General features: G+C 40.2%; 2 protein-coding genes across 2 annotated transcripts in view; one reads left to right on the forward strand and one right to left on the reverse strand.

Moving 5' to 3' along the window:
- Nucleotides 1-613: 613 nt before the first annotated feature.
- Nucleotides 614-12,427, forward strand: LOC148356609 (broad substrate specificity ATP-binding cassette transporter ABCG2-like). Its single transcript, XM_088347743.1, has 19 exons — nucleotides 614-866; nucleotides 1,216-1,269; nucleotides 1,342-1,469; nucleotides 1,879-1,938; nucleotides 2,022-2,136; nucleotides 3,966-4,118; nucleotides 4,184-4,341; nucleotides 5,095-5,197; nucleotides 5,265-5,313; nucleotides 5,395-5,493; nucleotides 5,550-5,648; nucleotides 5,728-5,873; nucleotides 5,974-6,056; nucleotides 6,431-6,520; nucleotides 6,595-6,719; nucleotides 6,839-6,993; nucleotides 7,061-7,150; nucleotides 8,733-8,809; nucleotides 11,875-12,427. The coding sequence occupies exons 2-19, from the start codon at nucleotides 1,234-1,236 to the stop codon at nucleotides 12,020-12,022; spliced, it is 1,914 nt and encodes a 637-aa protein (XP_088203869.1). The 5' UTR covers nucleotides 614-866; nucleotides 1,216-1,233; the 3' UTR covers nucleotides 12,023-12,427.
- A 2,486-nt stretch (nucleotides 12,428-14,913) lies between these two features.
- pea15 (proliferation and apoptosis adaptor protein 15) overlaps nucleotides 14,914-24,349 on the reverse strand; it is a 32,187-nt gene continuing 22,751 nt past the window's right edge. The window contains exons 2-4 of the mRNA XM_088347628.1: nucleotides 22,631-22,827; nucleotides 21,060-21,215; nucleotides 14,914-17,720 (exon numbers count right to left, since the gene is read on the reverse strand). Of these exons, the coding sequence (XP_088203754.1) occupies nucleotides 17,656-17,720; nucleotides 21,060-21,215; nucleotides 22,631-22,802 (393 nt within the window). The 5' untranslated portion in view covers nucleotides 22,803-22,827 and the 3' untranslated portion in view covers nucleotides 14,914-17,655. The remainder of the gene's footprint in view (nucleotides 17,721-21,059; nucleotides 21,216-22,630; nucleotides 22,828-24,349) is intronic.

The following is a 24,349-nucleotide window of genomic DNA, read 5'->3' on the forward strand; positions in this document are numbered from 1 at the left end:
TTAAGAAAAAAAGGAAGTATAGAAGGAGAAAATGAAAAAAGACAGGTTTGTGGTTATCCCTTTAATCAGTATATTACCAACAATAATTTAATGCAGAAAATGACTTCATAATTTGAATAAGAAAATGTATTATTCTACTTAATTGTATTTGCATGTATTTTTTCCTTCTACAGTGAACATCCAAGCGACTTCATTTTTGAACTTTTTTTATAATAAACCTCATTCATGTCGAGCAACTCAGTATCTCACAACAAAATGTTAATTAACAATATAGATGATATAACGAAACACATGTACACTATAACATGTTAAACTACATAAATAAACATGTTTGAAAAAATAAATATGGTGTAAGATTATTTTGTATTTTGTAAGGGAAAATATGACATTTTGTACAGGCATGAAGCCGTGGAGGTTGACAGGTATGGAAATGACAAGTATACAGAAGCGATAGCAACCATTCCCCTCAGCTGTGAATGACAGACAGTGTCCTAGTAACCAGCAAAGGAAGACTTCGGAACTCAACTATCTGTCGAAAAAGTACAAACACATCAATCCCTTTATGAGGGATCACAGGGCAGCAGCTTTTGCAGGGTCGCTTACACTTTCCTCTTATCCGAAATGTTAACAATCGATACTCCCTTATCTTTCTCTACCGGGCTGTCGTGTATTGTGATCCTTATTCTTTCAGTGGGAAATGAGCAAGTATGTCTATCTTTGAACTTAGGTCACACCTTATGAAAGCAGGCTGGGTGTTACAATAAAAACTCCCGCCGATGTGAACAGCACACACATACAATAGCTTGTGTGGTGCAGCAGCACTTTGTGTACGGATGACAACCAGAGACTGATTTTTGCCCCGCAGGGTGAGTGTTCATTTTAAATTTTCAGAAGGATTAGAACAAGGTATTTGAGATTGAGCAATTATAAAGTAGCTAAGTCAGTGAGTCCAAACAGGCTTTGACTCTGGAACTCCTATGTTATTTTCAAGGACTTTGTGATCTCAGTGACACTCTAGCTTTGAGAGGCTTTGTGGCATTACCAGAGGGATGTTGATCAGTCATCTTCAAAAGGAACATCTGATTTACACGTCTTCCGTTAAACCAGTAAAATAAAGAGATTGTCCGGACTTTGAAACTAGCCCTGGTGCTCGCGAACTCTGCAGAGATCAACATTTTGCAGTGACCATTAAAGTGAGGGATTTCTTTTTTGCAGGAGGGCAATCGAGTAATAATGGCCGAGCGGCACACCAAGACATCCAAAAGTCAGGTAGCTTTCCCCTATTGGTAAACATATGGAGTTAAGTTGGAAGTTGACTTTCTGTGCCTTGCTGTCTGGTAGCGTGCAGGTGCACTGCAACAAGGCGCCACGGTCAGCTTCCATAACATCCACTACAAGGTGACACAGCCTGGAGGATGTTTGTGCTGGAGGAAGAACAAAGCCGCTAAAGATATCCTCATTGACCTCAAGTAAGAAAGACTTTTGAATATTTGCGTACGTGCTGCAGGACCGGGAAGGAAGCGTTCTTTGTCCGGCAAACACAATGAGCTGGTCTAAGACCAATATACACAAACAAGAGTTGTACCAAAGAAGGTTCAGTCCCTCAAAAAATGTCTGTCCTTACTCTGGTTCACCTATTCCTTGACGTAGTTTGGCTTACTCTTAAAGCAGCGTCGAAGTTATCAGGTCTGAACAAAGGCCGCAAGTGGTGTATTTTACTATCCAGCCAGTGTAATCATTGACTGATCCAAGCTGAAGGTGAAGGCCAGTTGAAGTCAGCGAGCACATGTTTACAGCTCGATCAACAGTGCTCACGTTTTGGCATTATTTTGCCTGATGCTTACAAGCAGAATACAAAGGATGTGCTCTCCTCCACAGTGGGATCATGAAACCAGGCCTCAACGCCATCATGGGAGCGACTGGAAGCGGCAAGTCATCGTAGGTGACTTGAGAAGTTTCTGAGTATATATATTGTCATCACGCGGCATTTAATTTTTTTGGGGGTGGGGGGCGGCTTAAAGATTCCTGGATGTTTTGGCTGCCAGAAAGGACCCTGCTGGGCTGTTGGGTGAAGTACTTATTGACGGGGCGCCTCAACCACCCAACTTCAAATGTCTGTCGGGATACGTAGTGCAGGTAAGATCTTAAAGATGCTCCCTAAACCACAAAAAGTTGGGTTTTTGAACAAGAAATAAACAGTTAAAGCAAGGGTTAGGAACCTTTTTGACCCAAAGAGCCATAAAAACAAAAAAAATGTTTTAAAAAGAAATTGAGGGAGCCACATCATATATTTTCAGACAAAATTGAAAAAACTGCCAAACACGTTCTCTAGACAAAAGCTAATTCTTCAGCACATTTTATTTCACTGTGTGTCATTTGATGATTTAATCAAATGTATGAAATGATAATAATGTGTCCTGTGTCCCAAATTAATCTAAATATGCCATTTACAATTTGTCTTCCACCTTCAGTTAAGAGTGTTGAGGCAATTTTTCTCCATGAAATTTGTCCTTGATAACGGTTTCAAAACAATGTGCATGCAAAGTTCTTTAGTAAAAATGTCACAAATGACTGCAAACGATAAGCATATCGTCATATTCACTTTCGATGTAGACTGCACTGAGCGAGAGAGAGAGAGAGAGAGAAGGAAGCGCCTTGCGCTGTGCTGTACTGCCTACCCCATCAAAGTCGTTTTCCAGCGTTTTTATTCATCAGTTTAAATGGTTTCTTATCAAACTTGTGCATTAAGTTGCTTCGGCTTTATATGGACCAAAATTGGGATGAAATCACTTGACTTTGGAACGCCACAGAGGGATGTGCAATAGTTACATTTTATTTCAGAGCCATATGTACTCATGGAAAGAGCCATATATGGCTCCCGAGCCATAGGTTCCCTACCCCTAAGTTAAAGGAACAGTATACTGTATAAATTATACTGTATCCTAGGGCAATACTTAAAGCGCTGAGCACGCTGTCAGTTATTCTCTGATCAAAAGATGTTATTTGTAAATTACAAGCAGAGTAGGTTACTGACCGTCCATTGGTACCTGACACTGGCATTGCTTTGTCTGTCATTTTTATTGTAATTTGAAGGCACTGAAAATCTGTCCGTCAGTACTGATTACAGTAGGTTTAAATATGAGAAGAAACACAGATATGAGACATAGAGTCAAAGACAGCTGAGTGCAAGACAGTTTGTGCTACTCATACATAGTGTTTGATATCAAGGTGAAGTTGGTTTTCACATTCGCATGATTATGTTGAGTGGCCACTCATGTCTAAGGGACATAAAAACAACTTTTTTTAATTTTTATCACAGCACAGGTGTCAAACTCGCGGCCCACGGGCCACATCCGGCCTGGCGTACAATTAAGTCCGGCCCGTGAAATAATTTTGTATACATCTACTGTAATGGATGAACCGCTGATAACTTTCAAACTATAATCTCTTGATCCCCACAATGACCGAGAAAATTATGTTAACTGACATTGCCGGTAAACCCGTGTGTCTTATTTGTGGAGCTTATGTGGCCGTAATTAAGGAATTTAATGTAAAACGGCACTACAAGACAAAACTTCAGAGTAAGCTGAAAAACTTGAATCCAGATAAAGGATACAGAAAGTTGAAGAGTTCAAGAAGAATATGAAGACGTTTTTCACCAAAGCAAATTCCCTAAGTGAAAAGCCAAATGTTATTTATATTTCTGTTTTTTTCATATTTTCAATTTGTATGGTTTTGACAGGAGATATTTTTATAGAGAGCAACAATTTTTAATTCATTTAATGTTTAAGTTTGTTTATTCTGGAATAATATTCGTGACTGTTTTAAATTCATATTTATTTATTATTTTTTTTTTTTTTTAAAAGGTAAATTTTAGTTTATTCAATAAATATTCATCCTGTTCAGCCCTTGTGGTTGGAGTTCTGGCCCTCTGTATATTTGAGTTTGACACCCCTGGATTACAGGATGATGTGGTGATGGGAACACTGACGGTCAGAGAGAACTTCAGCTTCTCTGCAGCTCTTCGTCTCCCTTCCAGTGTTTCTCAGACCGTCAAGGAGCAGAAAGTGGACCAACTGATCCAGGAGCTCGGACTGAGCCGTGTGGCCAACTCTCGGGTGAGGCCAAGGCGGACAGAAGCTGGATCTTTGGCCTTTCAAGCTATTATTTCCCTAACATGCAGGTTGGAACCCAGCTGATTAGAGGAATTTCAGGCGGAGAACGTAAGCGTACTAACATCGGCATGGAGCTCATCATCGACCCTCCTGTTCTCTTTCTGGATGAGCCCACTACTGGGCTGGATGCCAGCACCGCCAACTCAGTGCTGATGCTGCTTAAAAGGTTCATTGCACGGAAATCAACAAACTCTAGTTAATTCAAGAACTGAGATTAGGTAGAAGATATACTATGTTTAAGATCACACAGCAAGCAAATGTGACCCAGGTTGGATTCTACCAGCCAATGGCACTTATGACTAAAGTTTTTGCCTGTTTTAAATGTCCAATTATGTCAAATTATTTCAAAAGCAACCTTAAGCCCATTTCAGATGTGGTCTTAGATTGGATGTTTCCAATCTTTCGCGTACGACCGCAGCATGAACAGTCGACCGACAAGGCATTCAGTGTGTGATATTGCTATTCCGCAAAAAAAAAGTATTTCTAAAAAGTCCTAAGTGAGCTTTAAACCTTCAGAAGTAAAGTTCCTTAAGAAAACAAAAACAAGAGAGCAGCCAGGGGGATTCACGAGAATGAAATGAAATGATCTGCATTTATATAGCGCTTTTCAAGTCAATGACTTCCCAAAGCGCTTTACAATGTGCTCCACATTTCCCAATAGCGGCCTTGCAGCCATGTAAGGCGCTAACCTGCTTATTCGGGGTATTAGGGTTTCAGTGTCTTACCCAAGGACACTTCGACATGTAACACGGGGGAGCCGGGATTCGAACTGCAATCTCTTGATCCCCAGACGGGCGCTCTACCTCCTGAGCTAATGCCGCCCCGAGAACAATGGGAACAACAACAGCTATGTCCACAACAGGGACAGTCATACACTGAAAATGAACACCGGTCTAGCCTTCTAATTTTATTCCTCCAGGATGGCCAATTGCGGCCGCACTATTATCCTGTCCATCCACCAACCTCGCTACTCCATCTACCGCCTTTTTGACAGCCTCACATTGCTCGTCAACGGCAGACAGGTCGTTTTCACCACTCAAGTATGTTGCTCCTAAAGAGGCTTCTTAGACTGTTAAACTACTCACTCAGGTGTACCACGGCTCAGCACAAAGTGCCCTGGACTACTTTTCAGAAATTGGTAGGGAAACGAGATATTTTAAACTTTTTTTGAAGTTTCACCAGGCTTCAAATCAAATACTCTTTTTATACTCTTTCATAGGGTACGTCTGTGAGCCTCACAACAACCCTGCAGACTTTTTCCTTGACGTTATCAATGGGGAATCCACCACAATATCCATAGGCAGCTTGGACGGAGAAGGTGTGTTGAGTGATGATGATTTGTTCTTAGTTGTTTTAACCGCTTACTTCTTCTAGATTCAGATTCCGTGTTGAAATCCAGAAGGGGGATTGAGGACAAACTAGTGGAGGAATACAGAAAATGTCCCGACTTCAGCGCGACTAAAGCAGAGTTGGGTAGGGGGAAAAACCTTCACAGCAGGGAATTGTTGATCAGAACATTAATTAGAAACAGTGCCTCACTGTCATCCGTTAGAGAAGATTATACGAGGCAAGAAAGAGAGCCGCTCTGTTCCCTCCAGAACCATCACTTACAATACCGGCTTCCTGACGCAGTTCCGTTGGGTTCTTAAGAGGACATTCCGCAACTTATTGCTAAACCCACAGACCTCCATCGCTCAGGTAAGATGCTCTTACTTCAGGCGTCCAAGGTCTTCATAACACAAACACTCTTTTGTCGCGTTTAAGAGACGTAATTATAACTCGGGCTTTTGTTGTTTAGGTTGCAGTTACAATGTTTTTAGCTCTGGTGGTCGGAGCAATTTTCTTCAACGTCCAGAATGACCAGAGCGGGATACAAAACAGGTTATATTTTCTTCAAGTTTCACTTTGACCCATTCTCCTTCCTATTGATTTTCTTTGATCTGACATCCTACCAGGTGTCTTCCCTCACATACCAAAAATCTACTTCTGTCACCTCACCACTAGCATCTTTTTTTATATCTTGCAGTCTGCCATGACCCCGGGTTAGCTCAATACAGAAGGCATCTATCACTGTCAAAAATATCGGCATCTTCAACATTACTTATAGCACCTTCATCTCCTGTTTTCTGGTTGATGCTATTGGCCTTACCCATGATTGTTCTGTGCTATCACACTTGACTGTCTGAAAACGCACTTATGATTGAATTACCAAACCCTTCTAACTTGACAGTATACTATTCTCACCACTCTGTCAGGTTTGGGGCACTCTTCTTCATCACCGTCAACCAATGTTTCAGCTCTTTGTCCTCGGCTGAGCTCTTCATTGCAGAGAGAAAACTCTTCATGTGCGTACAAGGCAAAAAAAAACACATGATAGGAAAAATGTTTCACACATGAAGGTCACACTTTATCTTCGCAGTCACGAGTACATCAGCGGCTACTACCGGGTGTCTGTCTATTTCTTCTCTAAGATCCTCTCTGACATCATCACGCTAAGAACCATCCCGGCATTGGTGTTCAGCTGCATAGCTTACTTCATGATTGGTAAGATAAAGATGGACCCCGTAAACTTGAATTTGACCCCTCTTTTGCTTCAGTGTGTCCCGGTCGCACAAGTGTGTGTGTATGTAAGCGCTTTAAATATACACCTGGATTGAGTGCAGGCCTGAAACCGACAGTGGAGGCGTTCTTCTTGTTTATGTTCACCGTGACTCTGGTGGCGTACACGGCCACAGCCATGGCATTGGCCATCTCCGCTGACCAGACAGTGGTAGCCATCGCCAACATCTTTATGACCATTGCCTGCGTCTTCATGATGGTAACACCTGTACCACTGCTTTGAGTGATGGAGGACAATTGTCACAATACTGAGTTTATTCTTTTAGATCTTTGCAGGCCTGCTGGTCAATCTTCCTTCAATCGTCAGCTGGCTGGCTTGGTTGAAATACTTCAGCATACCACGCTATGGTCTTGGTGTAAGTCAGATAAGTTGGTTAATATCTCTGTCATCTAGGTTAGTTGACTGGAACCATACCAAAAGGCAGTGTCTGAAATAACATCTCCCCGGACGCCCGGGGCATGCATCCTTTACGTCGGGCGTACAACTTACACAACATCTCTGCCCGGGTGGCAGTAGCTCAGGCGGTAGAGCGATCGTTTTAGGATTAAGGGATCCCAGTTCGAATCCCGGCTTGTCCGTGTTACATGCCGAAGTGTCCTTGGGTAAGACACTGAAACCCCAATACCCCCAATAAGCAGGTTAGCGCCTTACATGACTGCACAGATCACGGCCGCTATTGGGAAATGTGAAGCACAATGTAAAGCGTTTTGGGAAGTTATTGACTTGAAAAGCGCTATATAAATGCAGATCATTTCATTTCATTGCCCGGGTGGCTGACAACTTTTTCAAGAAGGGAGGAAAAAAATTTTTTGTTTGTTTTTTATTTTTTTTCTATTTTTATTTTTTATTTTTCAAATCAAACGTTTGCCTTATTCCAATTTCTAAATCTTCGTCAGTTTGGAAATTTCGGTTTGTTTGTCAATTTTACATACTTGCAGCCGATCAGAAGCCTGCATCGAATAATTTCCTGCTTTCGGACTTTCCCGAGCCTTATAAGGTCGTGCATTTGCATATCATTTTCCAAGGTAGACGCACAGAGAACACAAGAAAAATCGATAAGTGTTTAGGAATCAAGCCAAAACCTCAGCCCCAGAAGAAATATTCAAAAGAAGCTAACAAAATTGATGACGCTACAAAACGTAAAAGTACATTAAAAGTATCGTGGAAAGAGGAGTTCACATGGCTTGTAGCAGACAACGCAACGCAAACATTGCATGAATGAAGATGAGTAAATACAGGTATATACTGATGGCAGATGGAAAACAGCGATGTCATATCCATGCAATTAATTTTATAGGTAGATTTATAATAAACGAAATTGTTGATGTTCTCCCCGTGCTTATGTGGGTTTCCTCCGGGCACTCGGGTTTTCTCCCACATTCCAAAAACATGCATGTCAGGTTAATTGGCCGGTCCAAATCGTCCCTAGGTGTGAATGAGCGAGCGAATTGTCTGTCTCTGTGTGCCCTGCGATTGGCTGGCAACCAATTCAGGGTGTCCCCTGCCTACTGCCCGATGATGGCTGGGATGGGCTCCAGCACCCCCGCGACCCTACTGAGGATCAGCGGTACAGATAATGGATGGATGGATGGATGGATGTAATTGTTGTTCTGTTATATATTCTGATTATAAATCATTGATACTTTGCAACAATGTTTTTTTTTTTGCGGTTAGTCTTCTTATTGTGTTCCAAGTTGTGAAAAATGGGGCAGCCTTTATGGCTGGGCAACTTTTTAGAGTTGTCTGCCCTGGTGCCTGGTAACTTTTTGTCATGAGTTTCAGACACTGCAAAAGGTTTGTTCTTCAGGTCCAAATGTCTGGTGTCAAGTCTCTAACCTATTTAATTGCTGGGTGTGAATAACTATTCAAGAGAGTCGGTAGCTGCAATTTAAGTTTTGGGGAAAATCCCTTACCAAATATTGGTTCTGTGTTTTTAGGCGCTGCAGGTGAATGAGTTCTATGGGCTAGACTTCTGCATCGGCCTCAACAGTAGCAGCGTGCCACCAGGGACTATGTAAGAACTGAAAAATTGAAACAGTTGTAGCAAGTAAATATTAATAGCCGTGTGCTACCGGATAGCTGCAAAATCAATTTAATGATGGACGAAAATGTGATATTAAGGAAATATCTTGAATAATCAGCGAAAGTTCAGAGTTATTTCTAGTTGGCTTACTTTCCTTACAAGAGATTTCAAAAAAGATAATAGCACGATAAAATTCCTAACACGTTCCAATCAGGGTTGGGTAGGGTTACTTTAACTTGATTACTTTCAATTACTTTAGGATACCAAATATGCTAATAAAAGACAAAAGAAACTAAATATGAATAAAATGACTAAATTTTGTGCAGGCTTGGGGAGTAACGGAAAACATGGAACGGCAAAAATGATGTTGGCAAGCTGTTTGGATTTATTTTCATTTTGTTTGTGTCGCATTTAATGTTAGTTTTCCCCGAGATCAAAGCCAGGAGAGAAAGCTTACCACGTGTTGTGGGTCATAATTTTATTCACATTTAGTTTATTTTGTCTTTTATTAGCATATTTGGTATTGGAATAATCCAAAAGTAATTGAAAGTAATCAAGTTAAAGTAACCCTACCCAACCCTGGTTCCAATAGACTGAACTCTTACACGAGCCTGTGCAGCAGGCAACTTGGCCAGTAGGTGACACTATTTCCTCTTCTAAAATACGTTTGTTCTCAGCAAGGGTGACAAAGTCAAATGGACAGAGGGCCAAATCAAAAATTTGGCTTCAAGCAGAGGGGCAGACAGATCGGATTTTGAATTTTTTTTGAAATGACGCTTGAAGTCTGGCGAACCTAGTTAAGCCGACTGAAAACCTAACAAAATAGATTTCAAAATGATGAGATAAAAAAAAGCTATATTTTCTTATGGTGGTAATCTTAAATTTTCACAGCCACAAAAAACGAATGTCCTTTATATAAAAGACAACATAAGATAAAGATTAAATGAAAAAAAGCCTGTATTGTTCAGGCACCATCAGTTGCCTGGAGTTTCTGTTTTAGGAAAAGTGGGCTACATTTTCTTCAAAATGAAGAATAATAGCAATTTTCTATCATTCGCTCAACTGAAATATTTTCAATCATATAACATATTAAATAAAGTCATAAAAGCTATTAACCAAAAACTACACTTTGCTCAAGAAGTAACATATTGTGAAAAAAATACTTACCGATTCCTAGTGTATGAGACAATAATAAATCAAAATTATCTCAGAAAACTGTGTCTTATGGCAAACTATTTGATTCCTGTTGAATTATGCATAATTCACTATGAATTTTATAGTTTTTTACTTTTGTCGTTGCGGGTTAGGCACAGAATGCGTAATGTTCCTCTCGAAAAATGTAAAAATATGTAGCACGATATTCCAAGCACCGGTGGACTTGAGATATTTAGCTTCAAAGCTGAGCCTTCTGGCTTGTAGAGCTGTGACATCATGAAAGGGACAAAACACTTACAAAATGGCGAATCACATTAACACAACATGTGAGGCCAGCTCCAAAACAGACAGCGATTGCATGGTGCTCATTTTTGCTTGAATGTAGGCAATTGTGGATTTTCATTTGTGTTTTTTGCAGTGTGTGTAACGGTTGGTATAACTTAGTCGGGCTAGTTCCCCGTTATCGTCGGGGAGTTCCTGTTTTGTTTGCGCCCGGTGGCGCTCATCGGCTGCCCACCGTGTGTTGTTTAGCGCCCGTTTCGCCATGTCCCTTGGTTTATTCCTGGCCGACTTTGCGTTTGGCGTAATATCTGTTGATGCTTTTCGTTGTTGGTATTGGTTGGCCTGGCTGCTCACTGCATGGTTTTTAATTGGCTAGCCTGGTCTTAGAGTTCGGTTTATTTCCGACTTTGCAATTATCACCATGGTCGTTGACGCTTTTTGTTATTGGTTCCCGATGAGCCTGGCTGCTCACTGGGTGTTTTTTGGTTGGATAGTTTTGCGTTTTTCCATCGAGTCAGCGCCCGCCTTTTGTTGATCGTCCCGGTTAGCCCCCTGTTTGCTGTACCTGTGTTGTTTTTGCCAGTTGGTCACTTTCCAGCTCCTTGGCATTTGCTGTACCATTACTGCGTCCACTTGCGACACAGCACCTCGGCATTTTCCACAAAAACTACCCAAACTTTGCTCGGAACTCTCGTAACCTCTTCGATGAATTAACACGTATACTAATATGGTGACATGCCCGCTAACATGCCAGTCAGTGTTCCTCACATGACGTCACAGTTCATGAAGTCTAAAACAAGACATGCTGTCTTCAAAATGCATTATCTCAGAAAATAAATGGAACATACTGATGACAATATAAAGACTTTATGCAGGAACATGTACCATGTCCTCACATTTTAATGGTTTTAGAATTTGGGAATACCTTTAAGAGCAGAAATAACCCACCCAGCATCAAGGGATTAAATCCAAAAACAAAGGTCTAAACTTGTTTTGTGTTCAGCTCGGCCGTAGAGTAAACCAAAGTACAGTGGAACCTCGGTTTTCGAACGCCTCTCAGTTCGGACAAATCGGTGTTCGACCAAAAATTTCGAGAAATTCTTGCTTCGCTGTTCGGTCAAAAAAACGGTTAGCGTAATCTTTCGTACGGAAGATTACGCTAACGCGAACGTACGATTAGCCTGGGTTAGCTTCATGTTTACGTTCTTGGTAAACATTCAGGGTGTTGGAACGGATTAAAACAATTTTACATTACTTTTAATGGGATAAACGATTTTCGGTGATCGACCAAATCGGTTTTCGAACAGGGTTCTGGAACGGATCATGGTCGAGAACCGAGGTTCCACTGTAAGCCAAACCAAAAGTAGCCCCAAAATAGTCAGGATTTTGTTTATCTTGTACAATAAGGTCCAAATTCATTAAAAACAGTCATAATTGTTTCAGGATTTCATATCAACACGTTGAAAAAAGTTTCTGTTATCAGCTTTCACTTTTCAAACAAATTAAGACATCATTTGGAGGGAACCTTGGCATTTTAACACATTTTCAATCATTCTTTCTGGTTAGGAGATCTCTTGACACTTTAAGATTTGCATGAGTGTCCTTTGTATTGTATCCAGTTGCAGAGGCCAGGACTTTTTGGATGAACAAGGAGTTGACTATTCAGCCTGGGGCTTCTGGCAGAACCACGTGGCCCTCGGGGCCATGACCGTGTGCTTCCTTACCATTGCTTACCTCAAACTGCGCTTCATCAGGAAATTCACCTAAGAACCTCTAAACAAGGAACATTCCTAAATAATGGCATTCACCAGGAGTAAACTCGTATTTCTATATGCACATTAGAATGAAGTACACTTTCACTTATGTGAATTTTACGATTCTGTCTTACTGTATGCAGTATTATCGTATAATGTAGTTTATAAAGCGGTTTTTATATATGATGTTGTTGATTCACAAACATAACCTACATCAAATATTTATAGATACAATAAAAGACATCGACCGGGTGATTTTTTTGTTTCAATTCTTTGATCAGTGCAGAATTTTTAGTCTTGGAAATTATAAGTATTGGTTTGACTTTTGTTTAATATGTTTTTATTTGAAGTTCTACTACTGTTAAAACAAGTAAAGGTACATACAAAAATAAAGAATTGATTCAATTTTGTACCACTACTGGATTTCTATGTGTCTATTTTTTATTTCGAGGCCATCTTTTTATCTACGTATTTCTGGTATCGAGGAGCTTAGTGGTTAGCGTGCCACATGCTATTGTCACTTTAAGCCGCAAGAGGGCGCTCTAGATCTGTGTTGATAATTTCAAAATGTTTTTTTTTTCAAGTTGCCTTTAGAGATGACGTGTGGGGCGGGACGGCGAATGAGTGATTAGCGAGTCCGCAGCACACTTCTGAGGTCATGGGAACAAATCCAGCTGCCAACTTTCCTGCGCGGGGTTTGCATGTTCTCCCCGTGCTTGCGTGGGTTTCCTCCGGGCACTCCAGTTTCCTCACAGATTACAAAGACATGCATGTCAGATTCATTTGCCGGTCCAAATTGTGTGCAGATAATGGCTGGATGGATGGTATCTAGGAGCACTGTCGTACACATCTTTTTTTTAATATGGTCGCAGCACTGATAAAATGGAACTATTTGGGTGTCATTCATTGTGTTAATGAAAATTGGGTCGAATCAAGTTTAAGGTTTTTTTTCAACCATTAAACCATTGATAAAATGAGGTTATTATGGGTGCTTTTATTGTGTGTCGAGCTGCATTAAGTTATATTACCATAAACTAGTTATTGAGGACAGTATTGATTTGACTACTGAAGGCCCAAGTGTGAAAAAAGCCCACCACTGCTTGATACACACATTTGAAAATACTACTGAAAAAAATCTATTTCAATCTCAATCATGTACTCAATTCCGTCACCTAATTTACCGTAGTTTAGAGGTAAGGTCTTGGGCCCAAACCTGACCCAAAGTTCGGGCTTAAAATGTCAATCATTAAGTCTGGCTTCTCTCTCGCCGTTTTATTATTTAATTCCTTCATGGAAGATCTACACAGCATGCACTTATTTTTATTCAAGTAATTATTAAGGTAAGGGAAATTTCTACCAAATTATCAGTTTAACTCCAAATCACTAATTCCAAAGACATTTTCATGCTCTGTGTTTGGGTAAAAGACATGCGGCTTCCTCCTTCCACCTCCCTCACGTCAGACGTCATTTCTGCTTCTTGCCAATAGATTGCAAGCTTGCAAACTTTCTATCCGCTTTTTGGCCAAATCTTTCACTATTTGCAGTCTGTAATTTGGAGAATTTGATTTTATTTTTGGTGCTATTTTGTTCACTTTTACTTTCGTTCGCTGCACAATGCCGAGGTAAGCACTTAGGTGCCAAAATATTCATTTAGGTGCTGCACATGCAGTACAGACTCGATTCGAGGGACTGCGCCCCAAGTAAACCCCAAGCTGAAACGCACAGTTCTGCACTGAAGTACGTACGGCTGAGGTATAGCTTTGAGTATACTTTGGTGGCAAAATAAAGTTTTAGGTCTATTTCAGGTACGTTTATCAAATTACGTTACTCTGTCGGGTTTGGGCGGGTTCGGGTTTATATATTGACGCCCCGGGTTGGGCTGAATTTTTTAGGCCTGGTCTTACCTCTACCGTAGTTACATGTTGTTTTTTTCTTCCTGCGCAAGAAGAGTGGCCCGGATCTAAAATATTTTTTCAGATCTAAGAGATTTTTTCAGATCATGTGACCATTTAAGACAGGAATTACAAAAACAAGCACATATTTACTACTGCACCAAAAGAGAATGTGTTGTGTATTTCTAGACGACATAATGTGGAGAATAGTACCAGATTGCAACAGCGACATGAATTTTTATGTTGTTTCCATTTATGGTTTCTGTGTAAATGGACCCCTTTGCATTGAAATGAAATGATCTGCATTTATATAGCGCTTTTCAAGTCAATGATTTCCCAAAGCGCTTTACAATGTGCTGCACATTTCCAAATAGCGGCGTGCAGCCATGTAAGGCGCTAACCTGCTTATTGGGGGTATTAGGGGTTCAGTGTCTTACCAAGGACACTTCGACATGTAACACGGAGGGATTCGAACTGCGATCTCTTGATCCCAAGACGAGCGCTCTACCTCCCGAGCCAATTCATTTGTTATCGTTCCTCAAAGATTAAAGGAAACTTCCGCGACGCTGATAGAAAGAGAAGCGAGAAGAGAAGTGTTTTTAATGGATAACTTCCACTACTGTTCAATTCAGATGAATAAATCCCATTAGAACCCATGGTGCCGCGAGTGTAACAAACATTTTGATGTCCCCAGTCTCCTTGTTATAAGACAATGTGTCTCACTTTATCACCTTAATTTCCTTTGACCTAAAATGGGTCTGGGATAATTATAGGATCAATTGAAGACTTGATTTATGGGTGAACAAGTTTAAAAACTGTGTTTAAGTTGTAAATATTCAATTAACTACTGTCAGACCTATTTTGCTCCTGTTATGCGTTGGCTTAATTTCTCTTGAAGGGCATCATAAATGTTTCCAGACGTCACCGTGTTGTTTTGTGTTTAGAGCGTTGTGAAAAAGAACAGCTCATAATTATTACTTTCTAAACTCAAAAGAAGGCAGTCAACACAATCTAGGTTAGCAAATATATTTTAATATAATATTTATCTTCATTTTAGCACAATGGTATTATTACATTTGACTCGAAGTCATGACCACAAGCAGCAATGTCACGCTTGGCGGAATAAAACACTGTCGGAAAAACAATCTGGAATGATACTCGCCCAAACGGCTTAAATGGCGTCATGCAACTCAAAAAGCACAGACACTCATTCTTTAGACACGCGTGACGCGTTTACGACACTTAACAAGTCACCGCTGGAGTCCAACTTATAGACTTTTGACACGTTCAGGAAATAAAAGGTCTTGTCACTGCACTGCCGGTTAGTCAAACATCAGGGCACACATGTACAAACAACGATATATTGGCTTCGAATAAATTAATCAATTCAAATGAACACAATGGTTTATATTCAAAATCCATATTTACAAATTCAAGAAAACGAAATACAAACAGTCTTTAAGCACAAATGACTTCACTCAATTTCGATCGGCCTCTCTTGTTTTGTTTCCAAACTTGATATGTACTTGCGAAGGGAAATCAATATCGGACATCATTTGTCATTGATATGTTGTTCTGCTATGTGCCTCACCGACGTCTGGCTCACAGTTACCATGGCGACTGAGCGATGCAAGTGCTCGGACCCAAAGGGGGAAAAACGCACGAGGAGACGAAAAAAAAGAAGTCGGCGGTTCGCAAATGTTACGGTCGCGTGCGAAGGGGGTAGGAAAAAAGAGGAAGCGATAAAAATAGTAATAAAAGCCTTTGCCGTGCTCGTCTCATACGCAGAAATCTGAAACGAGGCCGGAGGTCTAAATGTGGAAATTTGACATTTACCTTAAGACAAGCGACAAAGATTACATTTACGTGCAGACAATAATCCAATTGGAATCGTACCATTGCCAGTATTCCAATGATGTGAAGCCATGTAAATTCTGATCAAGGACCTAGTCCAGGACCTGTCACTATTTTCTGCCTGCCACAGTTGTATCCAGTGGTGGGCCGTCAAGGCATGCAAGGCCTTTCCTATATTCTATTCTTTTATATTTTGTCCATCAATACCTAAATACTCAATTAATTAATGCATTTTTCAAATTATTCCAAATCCTGGTTGTGGTTTTATATTCAGCCATTATTTGGTTCTAGGCTCAGAAATCTACTCAGAAGCCACCACAAAAAATACTGAAGGCCGTGTACCATGAAATCAGTCTTTGAGAAAGCTGTCGGCTTTGCAAATTAGATGTCAAGTTTGGTCAGGCCAAGCTTCTGACTTTGAAAAATTATATCTACCCGTCATTGTTCGTCTTTTTATCTGTTTATACAGTTTAACTTTTAAATTTCTTTACTAAATACAGGCTTTACGTGTCACACTTTGCGGGGGCCCTTTGCGCAGTCTCTACCCTGTTGCCAGCTCCCGGAGCGGAGCGAAAACCTGACATGGGCAGAGGCCGAGATTGGCCCAAATCACCTCTACTCCACCAGAGTCCTCACAAATAACATAGGAAATTTAACTTCATGGAGCTGGTTTGTTTCACACATCACGAATTCAGACTGGAGCTGAAGGCCCAAATGTAAATTGTACGGCCCACCACTGGTATCCCTACATATAAAGTGGACCCCACTGTTGTATCCATCCACATATACAGTAAGTCCTCGCCTCTGACAGGCCACGTACGAGCACATCCTGTATGGAGCCCACTTTTGGAGCGAGGAGCAAACAAGCACGGCATTTTGATTGATTTTGGTGAGTGACGTGAATTAAATCAACCTTCTCTAAAGTTCAATGCAGTAAGGCCATCTATTTGCGAAATGACCTTTGCTCCCGCTTAGCCCTTATAATCCGAATACTCGCAAACACTGTTCATAGAGTTATTCGTTCGTCACTCGGCATGTAAACAATTCATTTGGATAACTCCAAAAATCCAAATTGTTATCCCAGTCGGACGCTTGCTTGAATGTAAACATAATCAAAGTTGCCGCAGCAAATGCCAATAGCGTATAGAATACTTGATTACAAAATAAAACAGGTCTATGGAAATGATCATCGAACCACAAAGCACGACACCTGCTGACTAAAATGACTCGATTTAAAAACGATTTTCGTCAAAACTAATGCGCAAAACACTAAGAAATGTAGGCAAATGCGGGAAAAGCTTCGGAAAGAATCCTATAGGAGCTTGGCGGATTTAAGTCAGAACGGTGGGAAAAATATGTCAAAGCGCGAAATCATGGCTTAAAACGATGCAATTTGAAGGAACCTGACGCAGAATATGGCAAAGTGCGGGAAACGAGAATGATGCATTAGCGCGTTTGCGTAACATATGCGGTGCATAGAACTTACCTGGTTTGCTTGCGAAGATAAGCGACCGATAGCGTTCGTCTAAAAAAATCGCGACCCGAACGATGACAAAAACAGTTGAAGGGTTAAAACGATCAGAAGGTGGTGGGGGGCGTTCCACGACAAAAAACACATCTTAAACGCGAGGCGTAAGGCGGCAGAGAGACACAGTGTCAGTTCGGGCTTTCATTTCTCTCGACTAGATAGATGTACGGATTTAGTGCACTAAATTATTGACGGCACGATGGAGATAAAAGTAAAGAAAACATCCAAATGCAGGGCGGAACCGTCAACATTAACAACGGATATAGGAGAGAACAAGAATCTTGTCAGTTTGGTTATGTGTGTGCGCAAGTGTGTGTGTTTGTGAGTGTCAGGGTCTCCAGTCAAGCGGTGGGTCTGCTTGGTTGTCGGTTTTCACGCCTTTTTGGGTGGCGGGGCCAACTTGATGATCTCGTCTTCGGAGGGCTGGCGGATGATGTCTGCCATGACATAGAGGAAAATTGTTTTCATTAGAAATCTCACAATTACATACCTGTCAACCTGTACGTTTTTGCCGTACAAAGTACGTTTATTATTTTAAGACGTGTACGACGTACAAGAAAATCTGTACGGAAAACGCAAATTTGTCAATTATGGGTACCATCCGGTATACACTGACTATTAAGAAACGGCAAATCAATCAAGTCAAACGAGTTCGAGTTGTGTAGTGAAAGGAAGTCCGTCTCTTTTTAGAGAACCGTCTTTTTCGGCTCAACTCATTAAAGAGAGCCGACTCGCAAACGGCTCACTTGCTTTGATGCATTATATTACGAATCATTATTGTTGTCAGTGTTCTCGTTTGCCCGCGTCCCTGCGTCCTAGACGCATTGTTTTTGCTGGGGATGCATCGTATCAAATCAACGTGCATCCCCGGGATGCAACTTTTTTGACACAAAATTGTCATTATCATTTTTTAACAAAGATTTAGCGCACTTCAAACTTTTCAACAGGCAGATCCGCCATTGTTGTTTTGGTCTCACGGTTCGATCTCGAGTTCGAGTTGTGTAGTGAAAGTCCGTCTCTTATTAGAGAACCGGCTTTTTCGGCTCAACTCATTAAAGAGCCGGCTCTCAAACGGCTCACTTGCTTTGATGCATTATATTACGAATGATTATGTTGTATAAAGAAGTTAAGAAAAAAAGGAAGTATAGAAGGAGAATATGAAAAACGACAGGTTTGTGGTGATCCCTTTTAAACAGTATATTACCAACAATAATTTAATGCAGAAAATGAATTCATAATTTGAATAAGAAAATGTATTATTCAAATTAATTATATTTGCTTTTTTTTTTCTTCTACGGTGAACGTCCAAGCGACTTCATTTTGAACTTTTTTATAATAAACCTCATTCACGTCGAGCAACTCAGTGTCTCACAACAAAATGTTCACTGACAATATATATGATATAACGAAACACATGTACAATATAACATGTTAAACTACATAAATAAAGACGTTTGAAAAAATATGGTGTAAGATTATTTTGTATTTTGTAAGGGAAAATACGACAGTTTGTAAGGGCATGGAGTAGGTTGGTCCTTAATGGGGGTCGAATTTTTTTGGGGGGAAATATTGGGCTCTGACCCCCCGCATATGTTCTTATATCGATAAAAACACACTGTGTGCAATTTTGAACAATTTGGATAATATTTAGAGGTAGCTCAACGACTTTGAAATTTCCCAAAATGGTAAAATTTTGGCAATTTTCGAGAAAAAACGGAAATCTTAACCCTATGTGTACGGCGTTTTAGAACATCCAATTTCAGTCCATTGCTTATAATTGTAACACAAGAAAAGTTACAAGTAACTTTGTACACTAGGTCTGATGTGTGCGAAAAATCCTTATTTTTCATACCAAAATTTCAGAGGCCTTGAGCGACCTCTAAATATCCTTTGATTTTGATGAAACTTTGCCTAATTACGTTTTGTATATATTGGAACATATTCAAGGGGTCAGAGCATGAAATTTTAAAAGTCGAAAAATAAGGACCACCCTAGCATGGAGCCGTGGAGCTTGACAGGTATGCAATTATTAAACCTTACTTCCTGTTGTTTTCATAAATTCTCCTTTCTCATAATGACTAATGATATCATCTGGCCCAAAGTGTGCTCCAATAAGAAGAACAGCATTGCTCCTCCGAATTAAAAGCATTTGTGCTGATTTCATTGTCCTAATGAAACAGTTGGCCAACTTCGTCCACCATGAGGCAGTAATAAGCAATCAAACACTCACAAAGAATTGTATCCGGTGCAAAATCCATTTGAGTAAAGTCATCATCCATTTTTCAATGTCTCTAACTGTCTGCCTGCCTATCCAAGAATCCTTCCTTCCATGCATTCAACCTTTGATCGATCGATCAATCAATCATTGGATTCAAGCACCAAACTATCCATACACGCATGCATTTATCCATCTTTGCATACTGTACGGACGCTGCCCTACTTAAGGACGATCGTTCGTAAGTTGAATTTATTCGTATTTTGCTTCAGTGCTATATTTTGTATGTTTAAGATTCATGTTTAAGGTTTTTATAAGTAACCTGTATTGTTTTGTACTAAAAATACACATTTTATAAAATAATATGCTCTATAAAGATAAATAAAGTTGAGTTTAACATACTTTTGGAAGACGAGCTTCAAGAGTTAGGCTACTTCCTCCTCCGTGGTAAAAAGTGGCAGAAAACAAGCGATCCAACAATTTTTTCAACCGCATCAAGCTTTCTTATTCCACTTTCATTTCAAAAGAAACGGCTCGCCCCTTCTCTACACTTAACACCAACTATATTGAATGGACGCACGAGATATTAAACAATAAAAATGTGGAAGCTCTCAGCGCGCTGGAGATACAGTATAGAATATTGACACACAAACTAGGAAGAGGAAGTGGATTTGTTCTCCGGGGTGGATGCTGGCTGACCTCTCACAGCGCTACATGCTGGTAGCGGCGGAAAGAAGCTCTACAGTACTGTCCTGTACTCTGGAAATGGTGCAAACAATACAAAATCTAACTTACAGCAACATCCGAATATTTTTAGACGTCCCGAAAAAATGTTTATATCTACCATTTTAAGTAAGTCGATTGGTCGTAAGTAGGGGAGCGTCTGTATACACATCTTCGAATATCTCCATCCATGCAGCCTTTTATCAATCGATCGATCGATCAATCGAAACACCAGCGGTTTCACAAACTATGATTGTCTCGGGAGCAGTAACAGAAGTATAACAAAAAGGTAAAGAAAAACAATCCCAGTGTCTGCTGCTTCTATCAAACCCACTTTTTCAGTCCTAGTTTGAATAAAAAGCTCGAAAAACGACAGTACAGGTTGAAATTTCAGCATTAGCTTTGATGGCGATAGAAAGGAATTTGTTGGAGATGAAACACATGGATAATCTGTACCACAGAGTGATTGTAATCTTCTTAAGGAAAAAAAGGATGGATTATATGCACAAATAAAAAGGATTATTGGGGAATAAAATATGTCAATATTTCTTAATTATAGTGCAATTTTAGGAGGTTGTTTAGATACTTTTTATATGTGTTGCAGCTGTAGCTGTAGTAAATGTTTTATAGCTATAAAATAGTTCCTGAAGGTCTAGGTGTGAGATGCACGGCCCACCACTGCTTACATCCAACATTTCATCATCCAGCCATGCATCCATCCTTCCATTTTTCAATCAATCATCCATCCAGAAAACAAAATGTTTCTGCTATCCCTTTTCAGTCCTGAAATTTCCCAAGAATTTGAAAAACAGTTTGAATGCAGGAATGAATGTGCCACCTTTGTACTTCTTGGCCGAGGGAATGCGCGTGAGCTTGGTGTCGATCTCGTCGTCTTCGTCGATTTTGAGCACGGTGGTGCGATACTCGACCACGCGGGTCAGGAGATCCGGACGGCGAGAGATCTCGAAGATATGCTCCATGTACGACAGGTTGTCTGAGGGCGAGATGACTTGGAGTGAGCGCATGAAGGTATGAAGATATGAATGATCTCTATTGTCATTATGCAGGTATAATGAAATCCCAAGAGCCAAGAAGAAATCCGCAGGTTAGAGAGCGTTCTCCGTTCGGACCCCGGTGCTGTGGAATGCTCTGCCCCCTGAGATTTGTTCTACAACCTCAGTGGAAGATACACTTATATTGTATAGCTTATGAATGACCTATATTCTATATTTTTGTAGACATTATCAGTGTATTGTTTGTTATTGCAACATCAGTTACAACCTGGTCATCCTAAGGGGGATAACCTCATGAGCAGTCCCCTCTTAAAGTTTCTTCATTTACTTAATGTTGAGGTTTTTGAGTTTTTCCTTGCCCTTGTGTAGGTTTTAGATCAGGGGATGGTGTAATAATCTGTCGTTTGCAATGATCTGTGGTCTGTGCAACCCTTTGAGACTCTTTGTGATGGTGTCACAGTCCTTTCAGTTCAAGTAAAAAAATGTAAAAATCTTCAAAAGGATAAAAATATAGCAATATATTAGTGATACAACCATGGGTCTCCAACGTGGTGCCCATGGGCACCAGGGTGCCCCCTGAGGACTGTTAAGGGGCCCACGGACCTGTTATGAAAATAGCTCACCAGTGTTTTTCTACTAAAATGCTTTTTAGTGGTCGACAAAGTCAATTCAACCTTATTTCCTACTTCTCTCTCATTTTCTATTTCTTTAGTTCTTTTTTTTCTCTCTCTTTCTTTTTATCTTTCTGTCTTACTTTCTGTCTTTCCCTCTTTCTTTCTTGTTTCCTCCCATTTTCTCTCTCTTCCTCTCTCTTTCTCCCTTTCTTACTCCCTCTCTCTCTTATTCTTTCTCTCTCTCTCTTTCTTTCTGTCTCACTCTTGCTCCCTCTCAATATCTCTCCCTCTCTTTATTTCTTTATTTCTTACTTTATTTTTTTCTCCCATTCTCTTTCTCCCTTTATTTCTTTATCCCCTTCTCTCTCTCTCTTAGTGTCTCCCTTTATTTTTCTCTCTTTTTGTTTCTTTCTTAACCTCTCTCTTTCTGTTTCTCCCTTTATTTTGCAGTCTATCTCACTTTCTTTTTCCCTACTTTCTTACTCTCTCTCTCTATTTTTTTCTTTCTTTCTCATTCTTTCTTCCTTCTTTTTACTTCCAATAATTAACCTGTTAATAACATGGTAATAACATAGTAAGTAGTACAAGTTGTTATTTTAGAAATGCAAATCAAACTAGGTGTCCTGTGTGCTAATAAGTAGCAAAAATTAGCCCTCAGCTTGAAAAAGGTTGGAGACTCCTGGATATAACTATATATTAATCTGTGTAAATTCACAATGCATTATTGTGTACCATATCAGAAATCAATAATAGAATGTAAAGTGAGTCTGTGTTTTTGTTACCGTGGGCCAGCTTATCGTTCTTCTCCAGGTAGCTGAACCACTCCTTGCAGGATGTGATGGCGTTGCTGTGTTCCTCAGAGATGTCCTCTTTGCAGGCGGACTTGAGCTGCTCTAGATCCTCGTTGGTGATGTTTTCAGACAGGTCGCTGAGCAGAGAGCTGTACTCGGCCATCTTCCGAGCCACACAATGTTTGGATCTGGAGCGGGGAAGGTCCTTACAGTTAGGCCAAAAATATTGATACATCATTTATAATGTGCATTTCAGAAAAAATGCAGGAATTGATACGAACTGTCATACATTCCAGAATGCAGAGGGCACCTGATGAAAAGCCGCACGCTCGAATTGAACAAAACTCAATTTTGTCTTTGTATAAGGCGCACCGGATTCAATAGCCATAAAAATGAACAAATCCACATCCATTTCTTACATTCTAAGCCCGGCGCAAACCTGGAGCCACCACGTTTTTGGCTACGTCGTTTTTTTAGTTCTGCTCCAGTTGTTTACATCACGTGTTTTTGGATCATGTCACAGTTCAACATGGCAAATACAAAGACGAGCACATATTACATATTACAGCGCCGAATAAAAACGCGAGGCCTGTGTCGCATAAAATGTGAGCCCTGTTTTCCCAGACGACGGTGCCAGAGCAACCATGCAGTAGAGAATAGTGCCAGATTGCAACAAAGATATGTCATTTTGTGTTGTTGTCATTGGTGGTTTGAATGTTATCGTTTCTCGAGGATTAAAGGGATATTCAGCGACCTGACATTGATGCTGATGAAGGTATAGAAGTGAAGCGTTTTCGATTGATAACGTTCACTGCTGTTGAATGAATGAATGAATGAAAACTTTATTCGAACATCAAAATAAAAACGGAACAAAAACAAAAACTGAATAACAAAATAACGTTACATAATATGTTCGAAAAGGGGTAGTATGAAGCAAATGCTTATATTACCTACCCCTTCAGCTTCCCCACCAAATATACCAATGATATGACAACAATTGTAATGATATTAATAATAACAGTTATGATATAAGAATAGCAACAATAACACAAAGTTAACTAGACGCACCATTCCCAATCTCCCGCACCACTCATACCCCACCCTCCTCATCTCTGTATTGTGCCAGGAATGTTCCTTTGTATCTAAACCTGAACAAGTGAATAGTTGGACACCATTTGATCTTGTCTTGCAAACCGTTCCAAAGCTTGACTCCACACACAGACACACACATACTTTTCCTGGTGGTTCTCACCTTTGGGATTATGAATTCACTACAGCCCCTTAAGTTTGGCTATTCGATTCGGATGTATAAATTGAGGACTTGGTTTGCACGTGAAAAAGCTTAAAATAGTCGAGTGTACGTTGTTAATACTGTCAAATCTCCAGTTTTTGCTCCCTATATATATATATATATATATATATATATATTAAATGAATGTTAACAAAAACATGGACTCATTTCTCTTGAAGGGCATCATAAATATTTCCATATGTCACCGCTGTGTTTTGCATTTAGAGCACATTTTTTTGTGGGAAAAGAGCAGTTCAGTGTTTTTCCCTGGTGCTGCAATGAAAAAAAAAAAGAAAAGCAGCACGATATTTACAGCCGCAGTGTTTAAAATGTGGCGAAAAAGTAGCAGCTTGTAGTCTGGAATTTACATGAAATAAAAAAAGCCTGTTGCCCACGGTGGGTCATTCAAGGTTCAACCA

The sequence above is a fragment of the Urocampus carinirostris genome, chromosome 11 (genome assembly GCF_059441175.1).
Source record: "Urocampus carinirostris isolate Australia breed hairy pipefish chromosome 11, RoL_Ucar_1.0, whole genome shotgun sequence".
Taxonomy (NCBI): domain Eukaryota; kingdom Metazoa; phylum Chordata; class Actinopteri; order Syngnathiformes; family Syngnathidae; genus Urocampus; species Urocampus carinirostris.

Coding starts and splice junctions, on each gene's coding strand:
- LOC148356609 (XM_088347743.1), top strand. CDS start 1,234: ATGGCCGAGCGGCACACCAAGACATCCAAAAGTCAG. Junction 1,939..2,021: donor ACTGGAAGCGGCAAGTCATC/GTAGGTGACTTG, acceptor GGCGGCTTAAAG/ATTCCTGGATGTTTTGGCTG. Junction 6,057..6,430: donor CAGAGCGGGATACAAAACAG/GTTATATTTTCT, acceptor CCACTCTGTCAG/GTTTGGGGCACTCTTCTTCA.